This window comes from Myotis daubentonii, chromosome 9 (assembly GCF_963259705.1).
Source record: "Myotis daubentonii chromosome 9, mMyoDau2.1, whole genome shotgun sequence".
NCBI classification, from domain to species: Eukaryota; Metazoa; Chordata; class Mammalia; order Chiroptera; family Vespertilionidae; genus Myotis; species Myotis daubentonii.
This window is the reverse complement of record NC_081848.1, coordinates 56,152,230-56,174,073: the sequence shown is the minus strand read 5'-3', so window position 1 is coordinate 56,174,073 and position 21,844 is coordinate 56,152,230. Positions and strand designations below refer to the sequence as shown.

Here is a 21,844-nt window from a genome sequence, read left to right as displayed (position 1 = left end):
GAATATGTGCCGGAAGCCGGTCCATCCTTGCTGCTTGACACAGTCGCTGCAGGAAGGAAACATCTGCACAGCATATGTTTCAAGGGACCTGGCGTATATAGCATACTGTTCTTAATATGTTTGCTCCCCTTAGCACTGTGTGTTTTAACCAAGGTCACCTCTCCGAGAAAGGTTGTTTCCCCAGGTAGGAATTTTTCCCTGAAGTCAGGGAGGGGATGAAACTCCTTAACTAAGTGCCAGGCGGGTAGTTAATCACTACAAACAATCATGCTTAAGCTACATAATCTTTACTCCCTGGAATGGAGATAAGAAACGCCCTAACCTTTGTAATAGAAATTGACAGGATTAAAATCAACTGGGATAAATACGGATGTAACAAGACAATAAACAGCAGAACCTCTCTGGAGATCCAGACCAGAACTTGGCTGGAGATCCTGGCTAGGCTGCTGATCAACTGAACGCTGTCTCCGTGTCATTCCTTCTTCGCCGACTCCGTCTACGCCTTTGGGAACCCCTGGACCTGCTGGGGTTGGACCCCGGCAAATATGGATTACAAAGTAAGGCTGATCACTCCGGGACCAGGCTCTAGGCCAGTGATGGTGAACCTATTGAGCTCGGCGTGTCAGCATTTTGAAAAACCCTAACTTAACTCTGGTGCCGTGTCACATATAGAAATTTTTTGATATCTGCAACCATAGTAAGACAAAGATGTATATTTTTGATATTTATTTTATATATTTAAATGCCATTTAACAAAGAAAAATCAACCAAAAAAATGAGTTCGTGTGTCACCTCTGACACGCGTGTCATAGGTTCGCCATCACTGCTCTAGGCAATGCTCCAGCTCTGGACAATTTGAGCTGAAAATAACTAAGATTATCCTGGACTCAGGAACTGGGAGAACAGCTGAGTCTTGAAGAAGCTAAACTGGGAAAGGGCAGAGGTAATGCAGAGGAATCCCACAAGTCTTGACACTGGAGACAGCAATTCTAAGTTTAAAATGGGCAGCCTTCCACCTCAGGGCCACTCCACTGTTGGCTCCTGACAATACATGCACCAACAGGAAATCGCTTTCAGGTTATCTTTCTAGATACAGATGTTTAAGCTTTTTTGGGGGGGGCGGGGGTGTTCCAGACTGTTGTGGTTATCACAAGGTGTCCTACTCATTTTGCAGTGTAAATCTAAAGCAGACTAGTACTACTGACTTTATGCTTCTTTCCAGGAGACACGCGGTTTCCTAAGGCAGGACATGGTTTCATTATATTATACTAGAGGCCCGGTGCACAAAAATTTGTGCACTCGCGGGGGAGGGGGTGTCCCTCAGCTCGGCCTGTGCCCTCTCGCAGTCTGGGACCCATCGGGAGATAATGACCTGCTGGCTTAGGCCTGCTCCCGGGTGGCAGAGGGCAGGCCCAATCCCTAGGTGCAGCCCCTGGTTGGGCTCAGAGCAGGGCCGATTGGGGAGTTGGGGCCCTGCCCCGTCATGCACAGAGCAGGGCAGATTGGGAGGTTGTGATGCCACCCTCAGTCACGCTCAGGGTAGGGCCTATTGGGGGGTTGGGCACCGTCCCCTGTCACACTCAAGGCAGGGTCGAGGGGGAGGTTGCGGCGCCACCCTCTGTCAAGCACAGAGCAAGGCCCATCAGGGGTTGGGGCGCCGCCACTCTCACACTCAGGGCAAGGCCGAGGGGGAGGTTATGGCTCTACCCCATCACACACAGAGCAGGGCCCGTTGGGGGGGGGTGGTTGGGGAGCTCCCCCCTATCAAGCACAGAGCAGGGCTGCTCAGGGGGTTGGGGCCCCGCCCCCTGTCACACACAGAGCCGCAGGGCGATCAGGGCGTTTGGGCACTGCCCCCTGTCACGCTGATCCCGGTGCCCGGAGGCATATTACCCTTTTACTATATAGGGTAGAGGCCTGGTGCATGGGTGGGGCCAGCTGGTTTTCCCTGAAGGGTGTCCTGGATCAGGGTGGGGGTCCCCACTGGGGTGCCTGGCCAGTCTGGGTGAGGGGTTGAGGGCTGTTTTCAGGTTGGGAGTGACTGAAGCTCCCAACTGCTCCTTTTCTCCTTTTTTTTTTTTTTTTTATTCTGGCCAGCTTTACCTTGAGGCTTGGCTCCAGCTCTTAGGCCTCCGGCTGAAAGTAGGTTTCTGGCCTTTGCTTACAATGTTGCGAATCTGCTGGCTGAAGTCGGGTGGTATTCCTTACAATGTTTCTTAAACTGCCTGCTCAGAGGCCTGCAGCCGCAGGCGGGGAACGTTGGTTTCCTCCGTCACTGAGGCAAGCAAGCCTCACGTTAGTTTCAAGCTGCCTGGCTGCCGGCCGCCATCTTGGCTGACAGTTAATTTGCATATCTCGCTGATTAGCCAATGAAAAGGGTAGCGGTCGTACGCCAATTACCATGTTTCTCTTTTATTAGTGTAGATTTTGCAGCCTTCTGGGCTAATGGGACCAACTGAGCAGACTAACCCCAAAATGTGCTTTGCCATACAAGTAGCACAGAAGAGAAGTGGAGGCAGGAGTGACTGACAGGGCAGTCAAAAATACAATTAGGCAACAGGAGCACAGGCTGGGAATCAAAGCTTCCGACTTCACAAGCATCTTATCCCGAAGTGGCTACAGAAGCTTAGCAGTTTAGGGTCAATTCCAGCTCTGCCACTTACTGTATCCATTTGGATAAATTAATGCCCACAACATTTACAATCTATAGCACCATCTGATGCACTGGCTGTTGTGAGAATGAAGTGAGATATAGCAGCAAAGGTGCTTGGTACATGCTGGTTTAGAGCAGCCCTCAGTCATCAATGGTTATCATTTCCCACAGTGGGAAGGTAAGGCCATAGCAGGCCTAAATGGCGGCCAAAGTTCACTTTTAAAGGACTTGAAGGATCAAATATTTCAAATGCAAAGTAGACATAAAATTGAGAGCTATCTCTGGTGAAATCACTTAAGTCCTTCCTTCTCTCTGAGTGACTTGGTCACATACCTTAGGACTGTCCTTTACTCAATCTCCTTCTTTCTATTTACCAGAACTCTACTCTAATTCAGACCAGTTTCCAGTCTGCATTGTTGCAAAAGCATTCTAGGTTTTAGCCTCCCTGACAGACTTTTTACCGAGAAAACCCTAGCAAAAAACCATAGAAGACCTTCAGAAAAAAACATATTTGCTCAAATTTTCTCCCAGGGGACCCCTTATGCCTAATGGGTAAGGCCTCAATTTCTGACCTTCATACACAAAGCCATTAACGTAAACTGATTTTCCAGCCTCTTGGCACCACTGACCCTTCAATCCAATAAATACACTGTTCCTTTAACACACTGGGGTCTTTCCAAGCCTTCATACCGTCATCTTTCTTTTCCCGAGTCAATCTTAGAGGCTCAACTATAATGTACCTCTTCAGTGAAGCCTTCTCAGCTCCCCCAAACAGTTTTTTTTCTGGCTTCACTGTATTTATCACTTAATCTTTAACAGAGCATTTTCTTTCTTTACATCTGCCTTTCCCAACAGACATACTCTTTTATTTCTTGTCTTTTTATTGATTGATTTTTGGGGAGGGAGGAAGTTGGGAGAGACAGAGAAACATAGATTTGTTGTTCCACTTATTTATGTATTCATTCATTGGTTGATTCTTGTATGCGCCCTAACTGGGGATTAAACCCGCAACCTTGATGAATTAGGATGATGCTCTAACCCAGTGGTCGGCAGACTCATTAGTCAACAGAGCCAAATATCAACAGTACAATGATTGAAATTTCTTTTGAGAGCCAAATTTTTTCAACTTAAACTATATAGGTAGGTACATTGTTATTAACTTAATTAGGGTACTCCTAAGCTGGCCTTTGCTAAAAACGTCCTCAATCTGATTGAGGTACGTTGGCTGAGGTCGTCCTCTTCCAACTCTCCCATCCGCACTCGTCTTGTATACTCGTTTTGTCTATCTTTTGCCACCCGCGCGTGATTTGCGGAAGCGACTAGCACTAACCACTGCACAATGAGACTGCTGACTGGCTCACTCAACTTGTGCATGAATTGCGCGCGCCTCCCCCGTGCTGCGTCTCCCGTCCAACCGACACCCCCCACTTCTTCTAACGCCACTTCTTCAAAATAGACTCGCCCAGGCCGAAAACCGACTTCTGTGCATGGGCCATGAAGTTTCAATCGCACCGTACATGCGCGCCCACACGTGGTATTTTGTGAAAGAGCCACACTCAAGGGGCCAAAGAGCCGCGGTTTGCGGACCACTGCTCTAACCAACTGAGCTACTCGGCCAGGGTCCATATCTTCTATTTAAAACATTTTTCTATCTGCTCCATCACTTTTGCTTAGAGTAGTTGTGGTGATAATACATTTTAAAAGTACTTTGTAAAACTGTAAGGTGTAAGGGATTACACCATTACTGTCCTGATATGAAAGTAACAGGAGGAATGAAGCAGAAAGTGATGTCTCTTTCCTTTTACCAGTCTGAACAGGGTTTGACCTATTGTAGCCATTATATTAAAGATAACCACCTTGCATTATGGCTTTAAAAAAGAATGAATAGCCCTGTGCAGTGCACCCAAGTAAATATAAAACATAATGAGAAACCAAAAGATGTGTTAGAGTTAAAAGTGCATCTATAAAAGTTTTACTTTTTTCCTGTAACTTTTAATATAAGACATCTAAAGTCTAAAACAGTTGATCCTATTAGGAACAAAATAGGGCACAGCATGGATTCCAGAAACAAGAACATATCTTTTTTTTGCATTTAGGCTTTTCATCAATGATTATCAATTTGCCAAGGATAGTAACAGTCAGATACTGGAGAAAAGAAGATATGAGAAACATCTTTTATTTTTCTAAAGAAGTGAAAATAAGTAAGATCTCTTATATTTCTCACTCATAAGATATTTAAACTTTAAAAATGCAATTTCCTTTTTTCAAAGCACATGCTATCTTAAAAAAAATCTTAGCAATGTACATTTGCACTCAAAGAAGAACATGCAGCACCATTGTCTTCTGACAAAATTCTGCATAAAACCCCACACAACTTTCTGCAAATTCTGTTCCCTCTTTATCATTTAGGGACTTAAACCACAAACATTCAGTGCAATATTTATTGTCTCATTTCCGTAGGAAACACAGGACCAATGATGTCTTCTGAGCACAACTGTTTCCTGATGGTTGAGCAACAGTCTCCCTCTGCCCTGCTTTAAAGGACTCTCTTTAACTTACGGATGTAAGGAACAACTAGAATCCAGTAAAACTTGAGGATCCAAGTGGAGGATGGAGGAGAAATACTTAAGGTGTACCCTGTGCCATAAACTTAGAAAAAAAATTTACACAGAAAACAACAAAAACCTCGGATTTTATCAACGCACCCTTTTAAAAAGTGTTGTTGTTTTTTTAATTTCTGAAAGCAGCTTAATATGAATCAAAAGCAGTTCCTGAGTAACTGCAGTAAACAGTGTCTTTTTTAAAAATATATTTATATATATATATTTGCAACTTAGCTCATTTTGGTTCTGCCTTAGTTTACCTCCCCAGCTTTTAGTTTAATCAGTTCTTTTCCTTTCAGTTCACAATGTGCAAGTACAATAGCATCAGCTCTGAGAGTTGGCGTGGTGCAGACGTTTCTTGCACTTCTGTTGATCATCTGCCTGTCTGTCAGGCCAGGTTTCCAGAGTCACTGTAGGTCACAGTTCTCTCAATCTCACAAAACCTGTAAGAGCCACAGACACCTCACGTTTTCTTCAGCAGACGTCGTGACTGCCACGTGTGGAGCTTGTTGTAGGCTGTCTGGAGCATCTCTTCTATGTGACTTACCAACTGAAAAACATAGCAGGACATTTAAACAACTGGGCTGGGAAGTCAATGCCTCTGATTCAGATCTGGCATATACTTCAGAGTGCAGTTTCAAAGCTCACTTGCATTTCCCCAATAAGGCAATGAGCAAGCCCTCTGTGAAGGTGTTATCAGACACATTTTGTACAGAAACTTGAGATGATGGGGTACAGCAGAGGCTGGAAATTCACCTGTTCTGTCTAGGTTGTAATGTCTGCCCTGTCATTAACCAGTTACAGGACAACCTGAAAGTCTTAACTGTGTGATAGGCCTCAGTTTCTTCTGTTAAATGAGGCCAGGATAGTGGCATTCGCATTACCTTACAGAACATTTGAAAAATGTCTCATTCCCTTGAAGATTCTGATGTAGCACGTCTGAGATGAGACCCAGGAATCTTTGATTTTCAAAAGCTCCTGCAGTTAATTTTGCTGCATAGCCAATCTTGTGAAGCACTTTTCTATGTTTTTTAGGGCCTTTCCAGCTCCAACATTTCAGGACTCCAATATAACCCAGTAGATTACAGAAAATCTAAATGGTTTCAATGCTTCACACAAGTAGTAGATCATAGCTGAGGTCAGCACTATGTATCTTGAGTAGAAAAAAAATTTGCCCTCATCATGGACATAACCAGAAGTCAATAGGACCACATTGGTCTAAGCCAGTGGTCGGCAAACTGCGGCTCTTTGGCCCCTTGAATATGGCTCTTGCACAAAATACCATGTGCGGGCGTGCACATATAGTGCGATTGAAACTTCGTGGCCCATGCACACAAGTCGGTATTTTGTGGAAGAGCCACACTCAAGGGGCCAAAGAGCCACATGTGGCTCACGAGCCGCAGTTTGCCAACCAATGGGCTAAGCTAATGAAGACTCCGGAGGTAGAATGTCTTTGGAATATCTGTTTCCTTGGAGGTAGACATTTTTTATGTGGTTGGAAGCAAAAGTCTTTTAAAGTTTCCAAGTCAATTCTGGCAGTATTGGGGTAAAAATCAGGAAGTCCTAAATCCTTTAAGCATGTCAATGACTTAGATCCAGTCTGAGGTAGAGTTAAACAAAAAACTCCTATTTACGTCGGTTATCATTGAGTGTGTGTGTGTGTTGTTATTTAGTTCTGTCTGGAACTAAAAATGATACAAAAATCATCCTTGCCCTGCTGCACAAAGATACTCCAAGCTGCTTTTCTGGTAACTAATACTGTTATATTTTGAGAAAAACAGCTTAGAATGTTTAGGGTATAAAGACTTACTAAAAATCTTACTGATGCAGATTTTTCAGCTTTCAATTATAAAACTCCTTTTGATTATCCTACTTATGGATATATTGAGTCCTAAGTGTGTATATACTATTTTTTCCTATCATTTCTGAAAGGATTTGCATCACACACACAAAAACAAACTTTTGTGGTTGCTCTAGTCTTGCATTAAAAACAAAGCTAAGCCCTAACCGGTTTGGCTCAGTGGATAGAGCGTTGGCCTGCGGACTGAAAGGTCCCAGGTTCGATTCCGGTCAAGGGCATGTACCTTGGTTGTGGGCACATCCCCAGTAGGAGGTGTGCAGGAGGCAGCTGATCTAAGTTTTTCTCTCATCGATGTTTCTAATTCTCTATCCCTCTCCCTTCCTCTCTGTAAAAAAATCAATAAAATATATTGAAAACAAAACAAAACAAACAAAACAAAGCTAAGCCCTGGCCGGTTTTGCTCAGAGGATAGAGCATTGGCCTTTGGACTGAAGGGTCCCAGGTTTGATTCCGGTCAAGGGCACATGCCTGGGTTGTGGGCTCGATCCCCAGTGGGGGGTGTGAGGGAGGCAGCCAATCAATGATTCTCTCTCATCATTGGTGTTTCTATCTCTCTCCCCCTCTCCCTTCCTCTAAGAAACACACACACACACACACACACACACACACACACACACACACACACAAAGCTAAAAACCCTGGGCACAAAGTGACACTATTCATTCAGTACCTCATCCAGTACCCCACCCTGATGTAAACAATCAGGGGCTGTTGAATTTACTATCACAGTGGCAATTCTGCCTTTCATTGCGTTGCTAGGTTCATGCTTACTACTCTGGCTTTCAAGATATTTATTTCTTGTTGTTATTAATCCTATACTGAGGATATTTTTCCAGTGATTTTCAGAAAGAGTGGAAGAGACAGTGAGAGACAAACATTGATGTGAGAGAGATACATCCATTGGCTGCCTCCCACACCTGCCTGGACCAGGACCTGGGATGGAGCCTGCTACCAAGGTACATGCCCTTGACTGGAATAGAACCCGGGACCCTTCAGTCCATGGGCCGACACTCTATCCATTGAGCCAAACTGACCAGAGCAAAAATAAATTTTTTAGGAACACATACATAGGTTGTAAATCTATAAAGAAAAGCATGGAGATGATTATTAGAAATGCCTCATTAATCATGGCCTTGATTATGAGTGAGGGGTATGAGTGAGGGGTAGGTAACTGGCAGGGACCCTCAGGGAATACCTATGGGTATGGAAATGTTCTATTTCTTTTTTTTTTTAAATATATTTTATTGATTTTTTACAGAGAGGAAGGGAGAGGGATAGAGTTAGAAACATCAATCATCTGCCTCTTGCGCACCCCCCACTGGGGATGTGCCCGCAACCAAGGTACATGCCCCTGGCCGGAATCGAACCCGGGACCCTTCAGTCCGCAGGCTGACGCTCCATCCACTGAGCCAAACTGGTCAGGGAGGAAATGTTCTATTTCTTACTGTGATTGGTGGACACACATATATTTATTATTTTAGAGTTAAAAAACAGTATTCTGAGTTAGAGAAAAACAATGTATTCTACTCATTTACATGAAAACAAAGTTAGTCTCATTTTACTACATAGAAAAAGAAAATCAGGCCAAAATCAGATTGTTGCCTTACGTTTGTGCTTAAATACTGTCTTCGAATTTTTTCTTGGAATGGGCAGAGCTTTGTAACCTGGAATCGTTCCAAATTACTTTTCATTTTCACTACCTACAAAAGGTGAAAGAAATAATGAATTACAATCTCAAAGCATTTATAGAGATCAAGATAAAAATGCACAAAGGAAGGTTACTTTATTATTATTTTTTTAAAGATTAATTGGCTCCACCAGGCAGAGAAGCAAGATAATTAAAAATTTAAAAGTAAAAGAAATCTATCCCCAAATAATGGTTGCTGTAGAAAAAACTTAAAAAATGCCAAAGGTAGAATATAAAAACATACTTATTATATTCCAACATTCATAGATCGTTAATACTTTGGTCCATAACTCATATCCTTCCCGACATTTTAAAAAATTTTATTTTATTATTGTTTTTTTTATTGTCTAAAGTTTTACATATGTCTCCTTTTCCCCCGACTGACCCCCTCAGCCATTCCCATCCCGGGCAAGCCCCCACCGACCCAGTATCTGTGTCCATTGGTTACACTAATATGCATGCATACAAGTCCTTTGGTTGCTCTCTAACCCCAACAAATCCCCTACCATTTGTCTCTGGATCTATTTTTGTTCATCAAATTATGTTGATCATTATATTCCACATATGAGTGAGATCATGTGATATTTATCTTTCTCTGACTGGCTTATTTCACTTAATGCTCTCCAGTTCCATCCATGCTGTTGCAAATGATAAAAGTTCCTTCTTTTTATAGCGGCATAGTATTCCATTGTGTAGATGTACCACCGTTTTTTAATTCACTCATCTGCTGATGGGCACTTAGGTTGTTTCCAAATCTTAGCTATGCCTTCTTGACATTTTTTGTGCATGTGTATAAATGTATATATGCAGAAAATACACAGTGCATACTATTTTAAAATTTCACTAGGTGTAATATGAACATCTTTCAGTCATTAAATACTCACTCAAGTCATCATTTAAAATAGATGTATAGAAACATCAACAATGAAAGAGAATCATCGACAGGTTGCCTCCTACACAAGTTCCAACCAGGTCCTGGGCCGGGGAGGAGCCTGCAACTAAGGTTCATGCCCTTGACTGGAATCAAACCTGGGACCCTTCGGTCCGCAGACCAATGCTCTATCCACTGAGCAAAACTGGCTAGGTCTGGGCCAAGTCATTTAAAAAGAAATGATCAGTTTAAGTTTTTTGTTCTTTTGCAGATTTTAGATGAAAATGCTCTTTGACTGTTATCTTTAAAGATAATGTATTTGCCGAAACCGGTCTGGCTCAGTGGATAGAGCGTTGGCCTGCGGACTGAGGGGTCCCGGGTTCGATTCTGGTCAAGGGCATGTACCTGGGTTGCGGGCACATCGCCAGTGGGATATGTGCAGGAGGCAGCTGATCGATGTTTCTCTCTCATCGATGTTTCTAACTCTCTATCTCTCTTCCTTCCTCTCTGTGAAAAATCAATAAAATATATTAAAAAAAAAAAAAGATAATGTATTTGAATACTAGTGAGTATGAAAATTTCCTCTTAGGTTTATTGGGCCACTTGCATTCTTTAGTGAGTTAGTTGTCTGTTAAAATTCTTTTGCCTATTATTTTTAATAGGGCATTTGTCTTTCTCTTAAAAAATTTAAAGAATAATCTATATAGTAAAACTACTACCATTAATACTATACTTTTCTATCTGCCAACTTTCCTTTAAAAGGGTTAACAAGGTTTTAGTGTTAAATAGCAAGTACTATATTTTTCATCAATCTCAGTTTAGATTTTATTACTTCTAAAAAATATACCAAATAATTAATTATACTGATGTGACTTGTTTTAGGTCTCTGTTCTTTAATCATTCCAGTGGCTTAGAGGTAAATACAAGTTTTAAGATGTATGATCATATGTTATGGAACTGGTCTGGACCTAAGTTTCTTAATCTTTAAAATTGGTATCAATACCTACTCCATCAGGATGCTGTGAGGCTTAAATAACATATGCAAAGCAGTTATCCCACTGTCTGGTACATGGTAAACAATACAAATTTCCAATTTCAAAATAATACCTCACTAAGTCACACTACTATAACAGCTGGCTGTGTTTGGAACTGGTTCTACCTTTTCTTCGAGGAATGGCGTATTAACAGGAAAGCAGGACCAAAAGTGCCGAAGAAGTTCCCCAACAGCCACATACAGGTGTTTCAATTCAGACTGAATATCATTTGGCACCATCTCTGCAAAAGAAAAGCCCATGGGATAAAAGCTGTTTTCCCGTATATATAGTCTTGGAAAGAAGGACATGCACTCGTTGCCAATGCCAAACCAGGATGTGCTATTCTGAGATATGTTACTGATTTTGTGGCTGACAGATCACAGAATTTAAATTCCTTTGGGATTCTGGAAAAACTTTTAGGTTTCCCTTTATTCTAAGAGGTAGGTGAGGAAAAAGGAAAGCTTTTAGGGTGATATAGGGAGACTACGAATGTGCCACTTCTTGTAAAATTAAGACAATTCTGAAATCAAAGTTATTGTCTAGATATGTTTCAGGATCTGGATGCATAAAAATTACAACAAAAAACATCCCAGAAAATTTCCAAAGAAACACCAGTAAAATTTTAGCCCTCCTCCTCTCAAAGTGCTCTTTAGACAGCAATAGAAAGTTGTCCAGCACATACGGTTTATGGCTTGCTGTGTCCCTCCCTGCATAAGTGCTCCTCCAGGTGACAGTGCTGTGATGGTGCTGGTGGCGGCACTACTTGAGAGAACCTGAAAAAAAACACAGAAAGTAGTTTCCCTCTTTTTTGCTATTTTTTTTAACATTTCAGTTTTATAGCAAAATGTTGAGTTTTATTACTCTATAAATATATAATTTATAGCAACCAGAGTGAACTACTACTTTTTACACAGAAACACGGTGTGTGTAGAAAGTGAATATATACCAATCTTCCAAGAATACTAAGCAAGTCCACAGGTACCCCCGAACTCACACACTTTTGCATTGTCAAACCTTTTCTTAATCACCAATTCAACTTAACTTGTGAACTCTTACCATTGAAGGTAAAACTGAGTTTAAGAAAAAGAAACAAATAAATCAACATGTATCCTTGCTGGCAGCTGGGGGGTGGGAACACAGCAGAAATACATCATTTGTCATCAAAGAACTGAATATACTTAGCTAAAAGAGGAAAGAATGTATTCTGCACTGTGTCAGTATCAACATTCAGGGACATAATTGACTTATCTACTCAAGAGCGCCCACAAGTGCCAGGCACTGTGGCTACAGAGGAACAAATCATTTGCTGAATAGCTTCAAGTGCAGGATTAGTGTGTCCAAAGTTCTTCAATGGAATTTTTACAAGTTTAAATCCATGTATGTATGGGCTGGAGAAGAAAAATTAAGCTTGGTATTGAGTATAGCACATAACAACCATGAGTCAAGGGGACATGAAGTTTACTTTGCTCCTATTTCCTTTTGTCAGAATATTTATAATGCATTGTAACCAAAAACTTGTGATTACTGAGCTTGCTGACTAGCTCCTGGCTGCACTCAGGTATATACACCTGAGGACACATAATCTCTTGGGCCTTCATGCCTCAATTTTTCTCAGATAATAAAATCAAATCTGGGGGCGGGGGCAGAGAGGGTACATATGGGGAAGACTGGAAATACTTCAGGCTAACCACAGGTTTAAAAAGTTAGGCGGGTCTCTTGGGCCCAATGGCCAGATATTGGACAATTACAGTCTAGAAGGAAAGAAATGGTCAAATAAGCCCAAATGTGTGTGTGTGATATATACATATATATACATATATCATATATCTATATATCTATAGCTATATCTATATGCATATATGTATTTCCTAGCTCTGTCTGCTGAGGAGACAATAACACAAGTAGCAAATTACACCCTAATAGCAATGAGTACACCCAATACTGAGATCTTGGTTTCTAAATCTACTCAGTACTAAAAGGAAGATTCTGTGACTGGGGCAGGTAAAGTATAAGATTAACCTGAAAAACCTATCCCATTGTGCCATAAAACATAAAATAAGGAGGTGCTCAACTGATGAACATTATCAGAAAGATAAAGAAGCCAGTGCAAAGGGCTTGGAAAAGGTCTGACTACAAAGGGGCACGGGTACATTTTTGGGGGCAACAAAACTTTTTTTATATTGATTGTGTTGGTGGTACACAACTGTGTATGTTTATTAAAACCCATAGAACAATACACTAAAAAGGGTAAAGTTTACCTTAGTTTTAAAAAAAGAAAAAAAATAGCAACAATTTATAACCCATAGAATAACGTAAGAATCCATGCTGATATAAGTAAATACAGGAGAAGGGAAGGAAATTTTTCTTTTAGTAGAATGTCAACTGATAAGACTGGATGATGGATTTAGAAAATCACCATTTAACCACCACCATGATAATAATTGTTTTCAGCAAGCATCATCAATGGATTCTAAAAAACTAGTGGGTAAAAGTTTGATGGGAAATAGAATATTTACAGTCTTTTTGTTTGTTTGTTTGTTTAAATATATTTTATTGATTTTTTACAGAGAGGAAGGGAGAGAGATAGAGAGTTAGAAACATCGATGAGAGAGAAACATCGATCAGCTGCCTCCTGCACATCTCCCACTGGGGATGTGCCCGCAACCCAGGTACATGCCCTTGACCGGAATCGAACCTGGGACCCCTCAGTCCGCAGGCCGATGCTCCATCCACTTAGCCAAACCGGTTTCGGCATATTTACAGTCTTAAAATAACCCACAATTATTAATTACAAAGGGAAAAATATTAACTTTTTGGTGGAGAAACCAGGCCAATACTACTCTAACCAAGTGATCAAAGTTAATATCACAAGTTAGGACAAATAAGTATGTGCCTGCTGATGTGAGGATGACACATCATTTACAGGTTAGTTCTATGGTGTTTCTGCTAAAAATACATAATGTGAGTCCAATGTTAAAGAAACATTAGGGAAACTCAATTGAGGGCATTCCACAAAAAAATGGCTTGTACTCTTCAAATGTGAAGGTCATGAAGGCAAAGAAAGATTGAAAAATGATTCCATTTTAAAGGAGACTAAAGAGACATGGGAACTAAATGCAACTCATGAACCTGACATGGATGCTGGACCAAGAAGTCTTCTTTTGCTGTAAGGGACATTAGTGGTACAACTGGCGAACTTTTTGTAAGAACTCAGGTTAGATAATACTTTATTAATGTTAACTTATTGTTTCTATAACTTTACTGTTATTACTTATGATAGTATCTTGTTCTAGGAAGTACGCACTGAAATATTTAGGAATAAAGGGATCTACTCTCAAAATTGGTCAGAAGACATTTTTGTAACTTCCTGTCAATCTAAGATTACTTCAAAATAAAAAGTAAATATAAGTTCCAATATGTGCTGAAGACTACAGTAAAGTCAGGCAGGAACTCAGTGCCTCAGTATTTATAAAAAGAGAAATGGAGAAAACTCATTATGGGGTATATTAGGGATTGCTTTACAGAGGCAATGAAATCTGAGGTGAGTCTTGAATAATTCTTATTAGTTTCCCATGGCAGAACAGATTAAGAGCATTCTAAGAAAAGAGAAAGCATGAGCAAAAGCACAGGAAGCATGAAGATAGTATGATCAAACAACTCTGGGTAGTCTAGTGTGTTAGGTTGGAACACAGGACTCTTTGTTATGTGTGGAAGGGAATGGTGGAGATATGGCTGCAGGCAGAACAAGATGTGGGTTAAGGCCAGATTATAAAGGGTCTGGCATACCAGACAAAGGCATTCAGATAATTGCTGTGGCAACAAAAGGGGACAGTGAAGGTTTTTAAGCTGCAGAGTGATAAGATCAGATTTATGGTTTTAGAAATATAATTGTAATGGCAGTGTGGAAAACTGATCAGGTTTGCATAAAACAAGGTGATGAAATAAAAAAAATACTGAAGGCCTGACAGAAATTGATGATTAACTAAAGTATAAATAAAGGTGGGGAAAAATGAAGAACAGATAATGAGCTCTGTTTTACATATTTATTTTATATACTGAGGTCATGCAGAATAGTTAGAGAGTGATGACCAGAAGATATTTTTTGAAAGATTTTACCAACAAAACTGTGTATATGGAAGAAAAAACTAGCAATCACAAAAGTCATTATTTTTCATTATCATATTATCTTCAGATGCTTCTTTTTTTAAAAAAAATATATTTTATTGATTTTTTACAGAGAGGAAGGGGAAGGGATAGAGAGTTAGAAACATCGATGAGAGAAACATAAATCAGCTGCCTCCTGCACACCCCTTACTGGGGATGTGCCTGCAACCAAGGTACATGCCCTTGACCAGAATCGAACCTGGGACCCTTCAGTCCTCTATCCACTGAGCCAAACAGGTTAGGGCACAGATGCTTCTTGAATAAGCCAAATACCTTTTCTCTCTACCTCTTGATTTTTTGTATTTATTTAGCAGAAATATGTTTTTAAACACAATTAAAATATTAGTCATATAGTTGGTTGTGCACATAAAATAAGGAAGTAATTGTGTGTGTGGGAATTCTGGTTTTCAAACAATATAAATAACCCACCTGAGTTAATTTGGGTGTATAAGCTTCCATTTCTTGTCTAATACTTTGAAAAGAATTAATAATATCCTGACTTGTTGCATACTGTAGTGACTGGATTGGAGTTGGACCATGATAATACCTAAACGTTAGCAAAGAAGAAAGAAATTACACAGAATAAAGGTGCTCAACATTTGTTTTTAAATATTTTAGCAATCTCAGTACATTCCCCTCACAGCAAAAAATGATAATACAGTTAATGAGATTTCAATAAGATGATTTATTTCATAAAAGGACAATAAGATGAAAATAGCACAGAGAGCCAAAATTTATTTTCTTGGTTTTGATAATTTAGGATCCTTTCCTGAATACTGTACTTTTATGGTAACAAACTAATTAAATTTGAATACTACACTTGCAGAATATATTCTGCAATGACTTGTGTTATATAACTATTCTGCCTCAACTTAATTTAGTATTGACCAAACTTACCTATCTGACTTCTTGAGGTTTAGCGCAATCGTTTTTATGGAATTATTTTTTCCCAAGTCTTCATATTCAATGGACTCTTGTAACTTCGCCTATAATTATTAACACAACACTTTTAATCATAACTTTCCCTTGTAAAAGTAATGAACATGACTGAAAAAGTAAAACTGTATCGTCTTTATAACATGAGCTTCACTTCTAGAGATGACTGCTGTACAGGCGGTTGGACCCATTTTCTCACCAACCAATTAGAGAGAACACTTGTTTTCCTACACTCCAACCATTCTAATTACTACTAAACTTTTAATTTTTGACAATTTGGTAGGTTAAAATGTGTATTTTACTATTTCCCCCCAAGTAAATGACTAATTTATACTTTTTCTCCGATTTAGTGTTTGTTTTTTAATTATTCCCTTTTTGCTTATTTTTCTGTGGATTAATTTTTGCTTAAATCTTTGATCCGCCGAAACCGGTTTGGCTCAGTGGATGGAGCGTCGGCCTGCGGACTGAAGGGTCCCAGGTTCGATTCCGGTCAAGGGCATGTACCTTGGTTGCGGGCACATCCCCAGTGGGGAGTGTGCGGGAGGCAGCTGGTCGATGTTTCTCTCTCATCGATGTTTCTAACTCTCTATCTCTCTCCTTTCCTCTCTGTAAAAACTCAATAAAATATATTTAAAAAAAAAAAAAAAAAAATCTTTGATCCACTTGGAATTTATTTCAGAATAAGGAGTAAAGTAGGTAATCATTTGTAGAATAATCTGTTTTTTTGCCCACCGATTCTGAAATGCCTTTTATCATCTAATCTAATAATAGACAAACATGGTAATTGACCGTACCTTTGCTACACCTCCCATTGGCTAATCAACGTGATATGCAAATTAACCACCAACAAAGATGGCATCTAATTTGCATACTGCAGGCAGATCCCGCTGTGCCGCCCTAGTGTGAGATCCTGGCCTGCCGTGTGCAGGGAGGGGCAGGTGGGGCGGGCAGCAGCATGATTTGAGTGGCCACTAGCCCCAGAGCGGGATCCCGGCCTGCAGTGTCTTGGGCGGGGTGGGCGGCAGCGAGATCCCCAGCTGCCGCCCGCCCCAGCATGGGATCCGGGCCTGCCATCTGCGACTGGGGGAGACGGGGCAGACACTGCAGGATTGGGCATGCCATCTGCCACCGGGGGAGTGGCCCTAAGCCAGCAGGTGGTTATCATCCGAGGGGTTCCAGACTATGAGAGGGCACAGGTTGGGCTGAGAGACGCCCCCCCCTCCCCTGCCAGTGCACAAATTTTTGTGCACGGGGCTTCTAGTACATTATATTTAATTCTTCCAAGTATTTGGGTTTACTTATGAACTCTTTTTAAAGAACAATTTCCTTTTTTAAATTTGTTAGATTTTTTGGGGAGGAGGAAAGAGAAACATATTTCTGGGTGAGGATTAAATAAAAAATTTTAGGTTATTAAATATATTACAAAAAGGTCAATTTAAACACTTAGTATTTTATGCTGAAACCGATTTGGCTCAGTGGATAGAGCGTCGGCCTGCGGACTGAAAGGTCCCGGGTTCGATTCCGGTCAAGGGCATGTACCTGGGTTGTGGGCACTTCCCCAGTGGGGGATGTGCAGGAGGCAGCTGATCGATGTTTCTCTCTCATCGATGTTTCTAACTCTCTCTCTCTCTCTCTGTCTCTTCCTCTCTGTAAAAAATCAATAAAATGTATTTTTTAAAAAAAACACTTAGTATTTTAAATTGCTCTTATTTTAAGAGTCTGAATAGTTCTCTTGTAGTACAGGAATAAATCTGATTTCAGCATATTCAGAATAATACATCCATGAGTTGCACCTTACCTAGAGTTAGCCTATTTTATACTTTCTCAACTCTATACCTTTTAGCCAACTTCAAGGCATACTAATGTCATTACTTTTCACATATGCCAAGCTCATTTTGATTCCTGCTGTTGCCTTACCTAAGCTGTGACCCTATCAAACCTCCCATAATAATCCAAATCCTAAACTTCTGCCACAGCATAGTTAAGTCACCTAACTTTCATACTTAACTGAAAGCTCCATAAATGTAAGAACTCTATCAATACTTCTGAATCTCTCATCCTACAAAACCCTCTTTAGAACAGAGGCAACTCTTGACTTCAAAGAATATCTAGAATTAGAATTTATTATTCAACATTGTGAAAATCCACAGTGATTTGTGACAACTCTTTGACTACCAAGATCAACTCTACTTAGTGCAAGAGTATTGCAAAGAAAAGCATCACTTCCTAGATTTCTTCTTTAATACCTGTAACTTACATTTTAGTTTCACTTTTCTTAGTTCAGAAAAAATTTTCTATTGGCTTTGTTAATTTTAAAGGTTCAAATACCTGTACAAACATATTATCAAAATATATTAAATAAAGCATAAGACTCACCCACAACCCCTTTACAGAAAGATTACCATTTAGCATGCTCTTTTAAAGGACTTTTTAAAGTTCATAAACTTCTTTTTCCCATGTGAAATTATCGCATACAATCTGCTCTGTGAACTATTCTACTCCATTCATTCATTCATTCATTCATTTTATATTTTCTTTGGTTCCTATTGTAAATAACACAACTAGTATACTTTAAATTTTGTTTTGTAATTATTTTTTTGATTTTTGCCTTATCTACAGACACTAAACTCTTTGAATACAAGTACTGTCTTATTCATTTTGTTTCCCACCATCTAATATTTTAGGCAACTCAAAAGAATTTTTTGAATTTAATGTTTTATAAACTGAACTACTGTTATGGCATATATTAACTCTTTTTAATTCAATATATCATTAACTCATTTAAAGTCCTTAAAGACTGCAGTGATCTTCATTATATGGATGTACCATAGATATTAGGATGTTTGCCATTTTCTCTATTATCTATAGTAATAAAAGCAAACCATGCTAATTAGACCGGACATCCTTCTGGACAAAGCCGGGGCTGTGAGGGAAGCTCGGGTCCAGGGTGCCAGAGGGAAGCTGATGCTGGCAGCCAGGATAAGGAAGGCCTACTTGTGCACGTTTTTCGTGCATTGGGTCTCTAGCAATACTATAATGAGCATTTGTAACTAAACGTTTGCACCTCTTTATTTTTAAAAAATAAATGTCCAGAAGTAGAATTAAGGGCATAAACTTTCAAAATTTCAATACATATTGCCCTAAAAGGAAACTTTATTGTAATTTATTTTTGTAACTGGGGAGGGAGGAACTTAAAAACACACACAGAGTAATAGCCCTAGCAGGGTGGTTCAGTTGGTTGGAGTGTTCCACACACCAAAAGGTTGCAGGTTTAATCCCTGGCTGGGGAGCATACAGGAGGCAACCAACCGATATTTTTCTCCCACATTGATGTTTCTCTCTGTCTGTCTCTCTCCCGCTCTCAAATCAAAACATATCCTTGGGTGAGGATAAAAAAAACACACCAAAAAACGACAAGCAAGCAAGCAAAAACAGAGTAATAGAGTAGCCTGGCAAAGTTGCAAGGAAAGAAGGAATATGCAAGTAGATAACTGTCAATATTTAATAAAAAGACATATCTAGCCTTGAAATGCCAGGTTTTATATGAGGGCCAAATCCTCTTTTAAAAACATTATACACAAAACTTCAGTTTTTCTCTCTCTCACACTGCCTTTGTTGAATACTCTTTCCCAGAAAACGGAACTATATGTCAGTATGTGCATAAGTGTCCATGTCATGGGGGGAAAACACAAACAATAAAAATAGTTAACAGACTTGAGTCCATGGAAAGCTGGCTGGCAAGCCAAAACTGAGAAAGTACTTTTTACAAAGTTCTTCAATTTAAGCCAAATACTTAACATGTTGGTTAGAAGAACTAAGTCATTTGATATTATCAAGTGTCAACATAAAGTACTAGCAATTATACATAAGGTATCTGGAGAAACCTGAGCCCTAAACGTTCCCAACTTTTTACCCATACCCTTTTGACTGCTGGCTGAAAGCAGTCTGCATCTCTGGAATTTCCATCAATGCTGCTGGGCTCACCATTTTGTTCATTTTGTGCTTCTCTAAAAACAAGAAAAAGAAACTGATGTTAAAAACTACAGAACAAAAACACAACTCATTCTATCTTGAAAAGCTCAGTCACTGCACCTTGCATGTATACTTAACTGTTTCCTGAGACCTGCTGCTAGGACCATGGCACTGTGATGGTTAAATCTCTTGATGATGGCAGCATTACTATTCTCCTTTATGGATTTAGAATTAGAAGTAGATGGCACAGAGGATATGCCATAGCCCTACAAGAAACAATTTAGTAGATTAAAAATCAAAATAAAGTTCTAATTTTCTTATCTGTTACATGTTAAGCTGAAAAAAATTTCTGTATGATGGGACTTAATTAATTCTGAACACTAATAAATATTAATAAGTAAACATTTAAAAGTAAGTGAAAAAATACACATAAAAAATTAAGAAATACCACTAACTCCTTTACCATCAACAAAATCTTAACTTGAGCTTGCACTTTTAAAGAGCAATTTTGGTCTTAGTTGGCAAGATATTAAGTAACAAAATACAGTGAAAAAAAGCACAGACTTTTGAAGTCAGATAGCTATGAAATAAAATTCTGACTTTATCACTTTTTCAATGTTTGTCTAGGTAAGCTCTATAAAATGGGATATTTGGAGACAAATGTTATATAAAAAAAAAGAGGGTGAGATAATGTAGTAACTGGATTGGGAAGAGGAGCTATTTTAGATAGGGAGGTTAGAAAAAGTCTCTCTGGAAAAATGACAGAATAGATATCTGAAAAATGGGTAGAAGCTAGTTAAGTAGAAGAGCAGGAAGAAGGAACAGCAGCAGTAAAGACCCTGGGGTAGGAAAAGCTTGGGGTACATCTGAAGGCCATTATGTCTGGAGCATGAATGAGGGACTAGCCCAAATTGAAGAAGTAGTAGTAGGTAGAGGCCAAATCAAGAAAGGCCTTGTAGGAGTTTTGATTTTATTCCATGTTCAATAAAAAGAAATTGAGGAGTTTTACATAGTGGAACATTGAGTTAATTTATAACTCTTATTCCTAGGAGAGTATGATCTATGACAACAAAAGTGGAAATAGGAAGATCAATTAAAAGGCTAATGCAAGCAATGAAGCCAGAGATGGTGGTAGTCTACAGCAAGAGGGTGTTAAGTATCTGTGGAGCTAAAGAGATGTAGACAGATCGGAGATGTATTGTAGAGGACTTGTTGACACAAAATGAATGTTGAAGATAAAGGATGGGGGGAGGGGTATCAAGGAGACCCTTAGGTCTTGGCTTGAGCAAGTGAGTCCATGGTATGCTCTTTAACTGAGATAGGGAAGACCCAGGAAGAAATGATTTGTGATGATGGGAATCAAAAGCTCCATTTTGGACATGTTACATTCAGATGTCTGAAATATCTAAGTGAAGATATCAAGTAGTCAGTAGGATATATGATTTTGGAGTTCTGGGATTGACAGACCACTACTATTTGGGATTCATCATTACATATTTAGTATTTCAAGCAAAGGCATGTAGAGAATGTATTCAGGAGGAGGCCCAAAGACAATATCCTGGGACAGTAACAACTAGAGGATGACAGGGAAAGAAGAGGCACCAATGAAAAAAGGAATCAACCAACATTTCTTTCTTTCTTTTTAAAAAAATGTTTTTATTGATTTCAGAGAGGAAGGGAAGGGAGAGGGAGAGATAGAAACATCAATGATGAGAGAAAATCACTGATTGGCTGGCTCTTGCATGCACCACACTGGAGATTGAGCCCTCAACCTGGGCATGTGCCCTGACCGGGAATCGAACCATGACCTCCCGGTTCATAGGTCGACACTTAATCACTGAGCCACTCTGGCTGGGCAACCAACATTTCTATTAAGATTATACACCCATACAATGGAATATTATGCAGGCACTAAAAAAATGTAGATAACAACACCTATGACTTATTAAACACGTACTTTGTACTAGGATCTCTTAAGTCTTGAAGCAATCCTATAAGGCCAGTTCTTCCCATCCTTGCCTACATTTTAAAAACTGAAATACTGTGTAAGTCTGAGTACAATG

The 21,844-nt window shown here is 39.7% G+C and overlaps 1 protein-coding gene across 3 annotated transcripts in view; it reads right to left on the bottom strand.

The window, feature by feature from the left end:
- Positions 1-4,813: 4,813 nt before the first annotated feature.
- Positions 4,814-21,844, bottom strand: part of GTF2H1 (general transcription factor IIH subunit 1) — a 34,175-nt gene continuing 17,144 nt past the window's right edge. For all 3 annotated transcript variants that reach the window (XM_059709090.1, XM_059709089.1, XM_059709091.1), the window contains 8 exons: positions 19,920-20,047; positions 19,729-19,816; positions 15,771-15,859; positions 15,303-15,420; positions 11,392-11,482; positions 10,835-10,950; positions 8,725-8,817; positions 4,814-5,806 (listed from right to left, as the gene is read on the bottom strand). In XM_059709090.1, the coding sequence (XP_059565073.1) occupies positions 5,720-5,806; positions 8,725-8,817; positions 10,835-10,950; positions 11,392-11,482; positions 15,303-15,420; positions 15,771-15,859; positions 19,729-19,816; positions 19,920-20,047 (810 nt within the window). In that variant the 3' untranslated portion in view covers positions 4,814-5,719. The remainder of the gene's footprint in view (positions 5,807-8,724; positions 8,818-10,834; positions 10,951-11,391; positions 11,483-15,302; positions 15,421-15,770; positions 15,860-19,728; positions 19,817-19,919; positions 20,048-21,844) is intronic.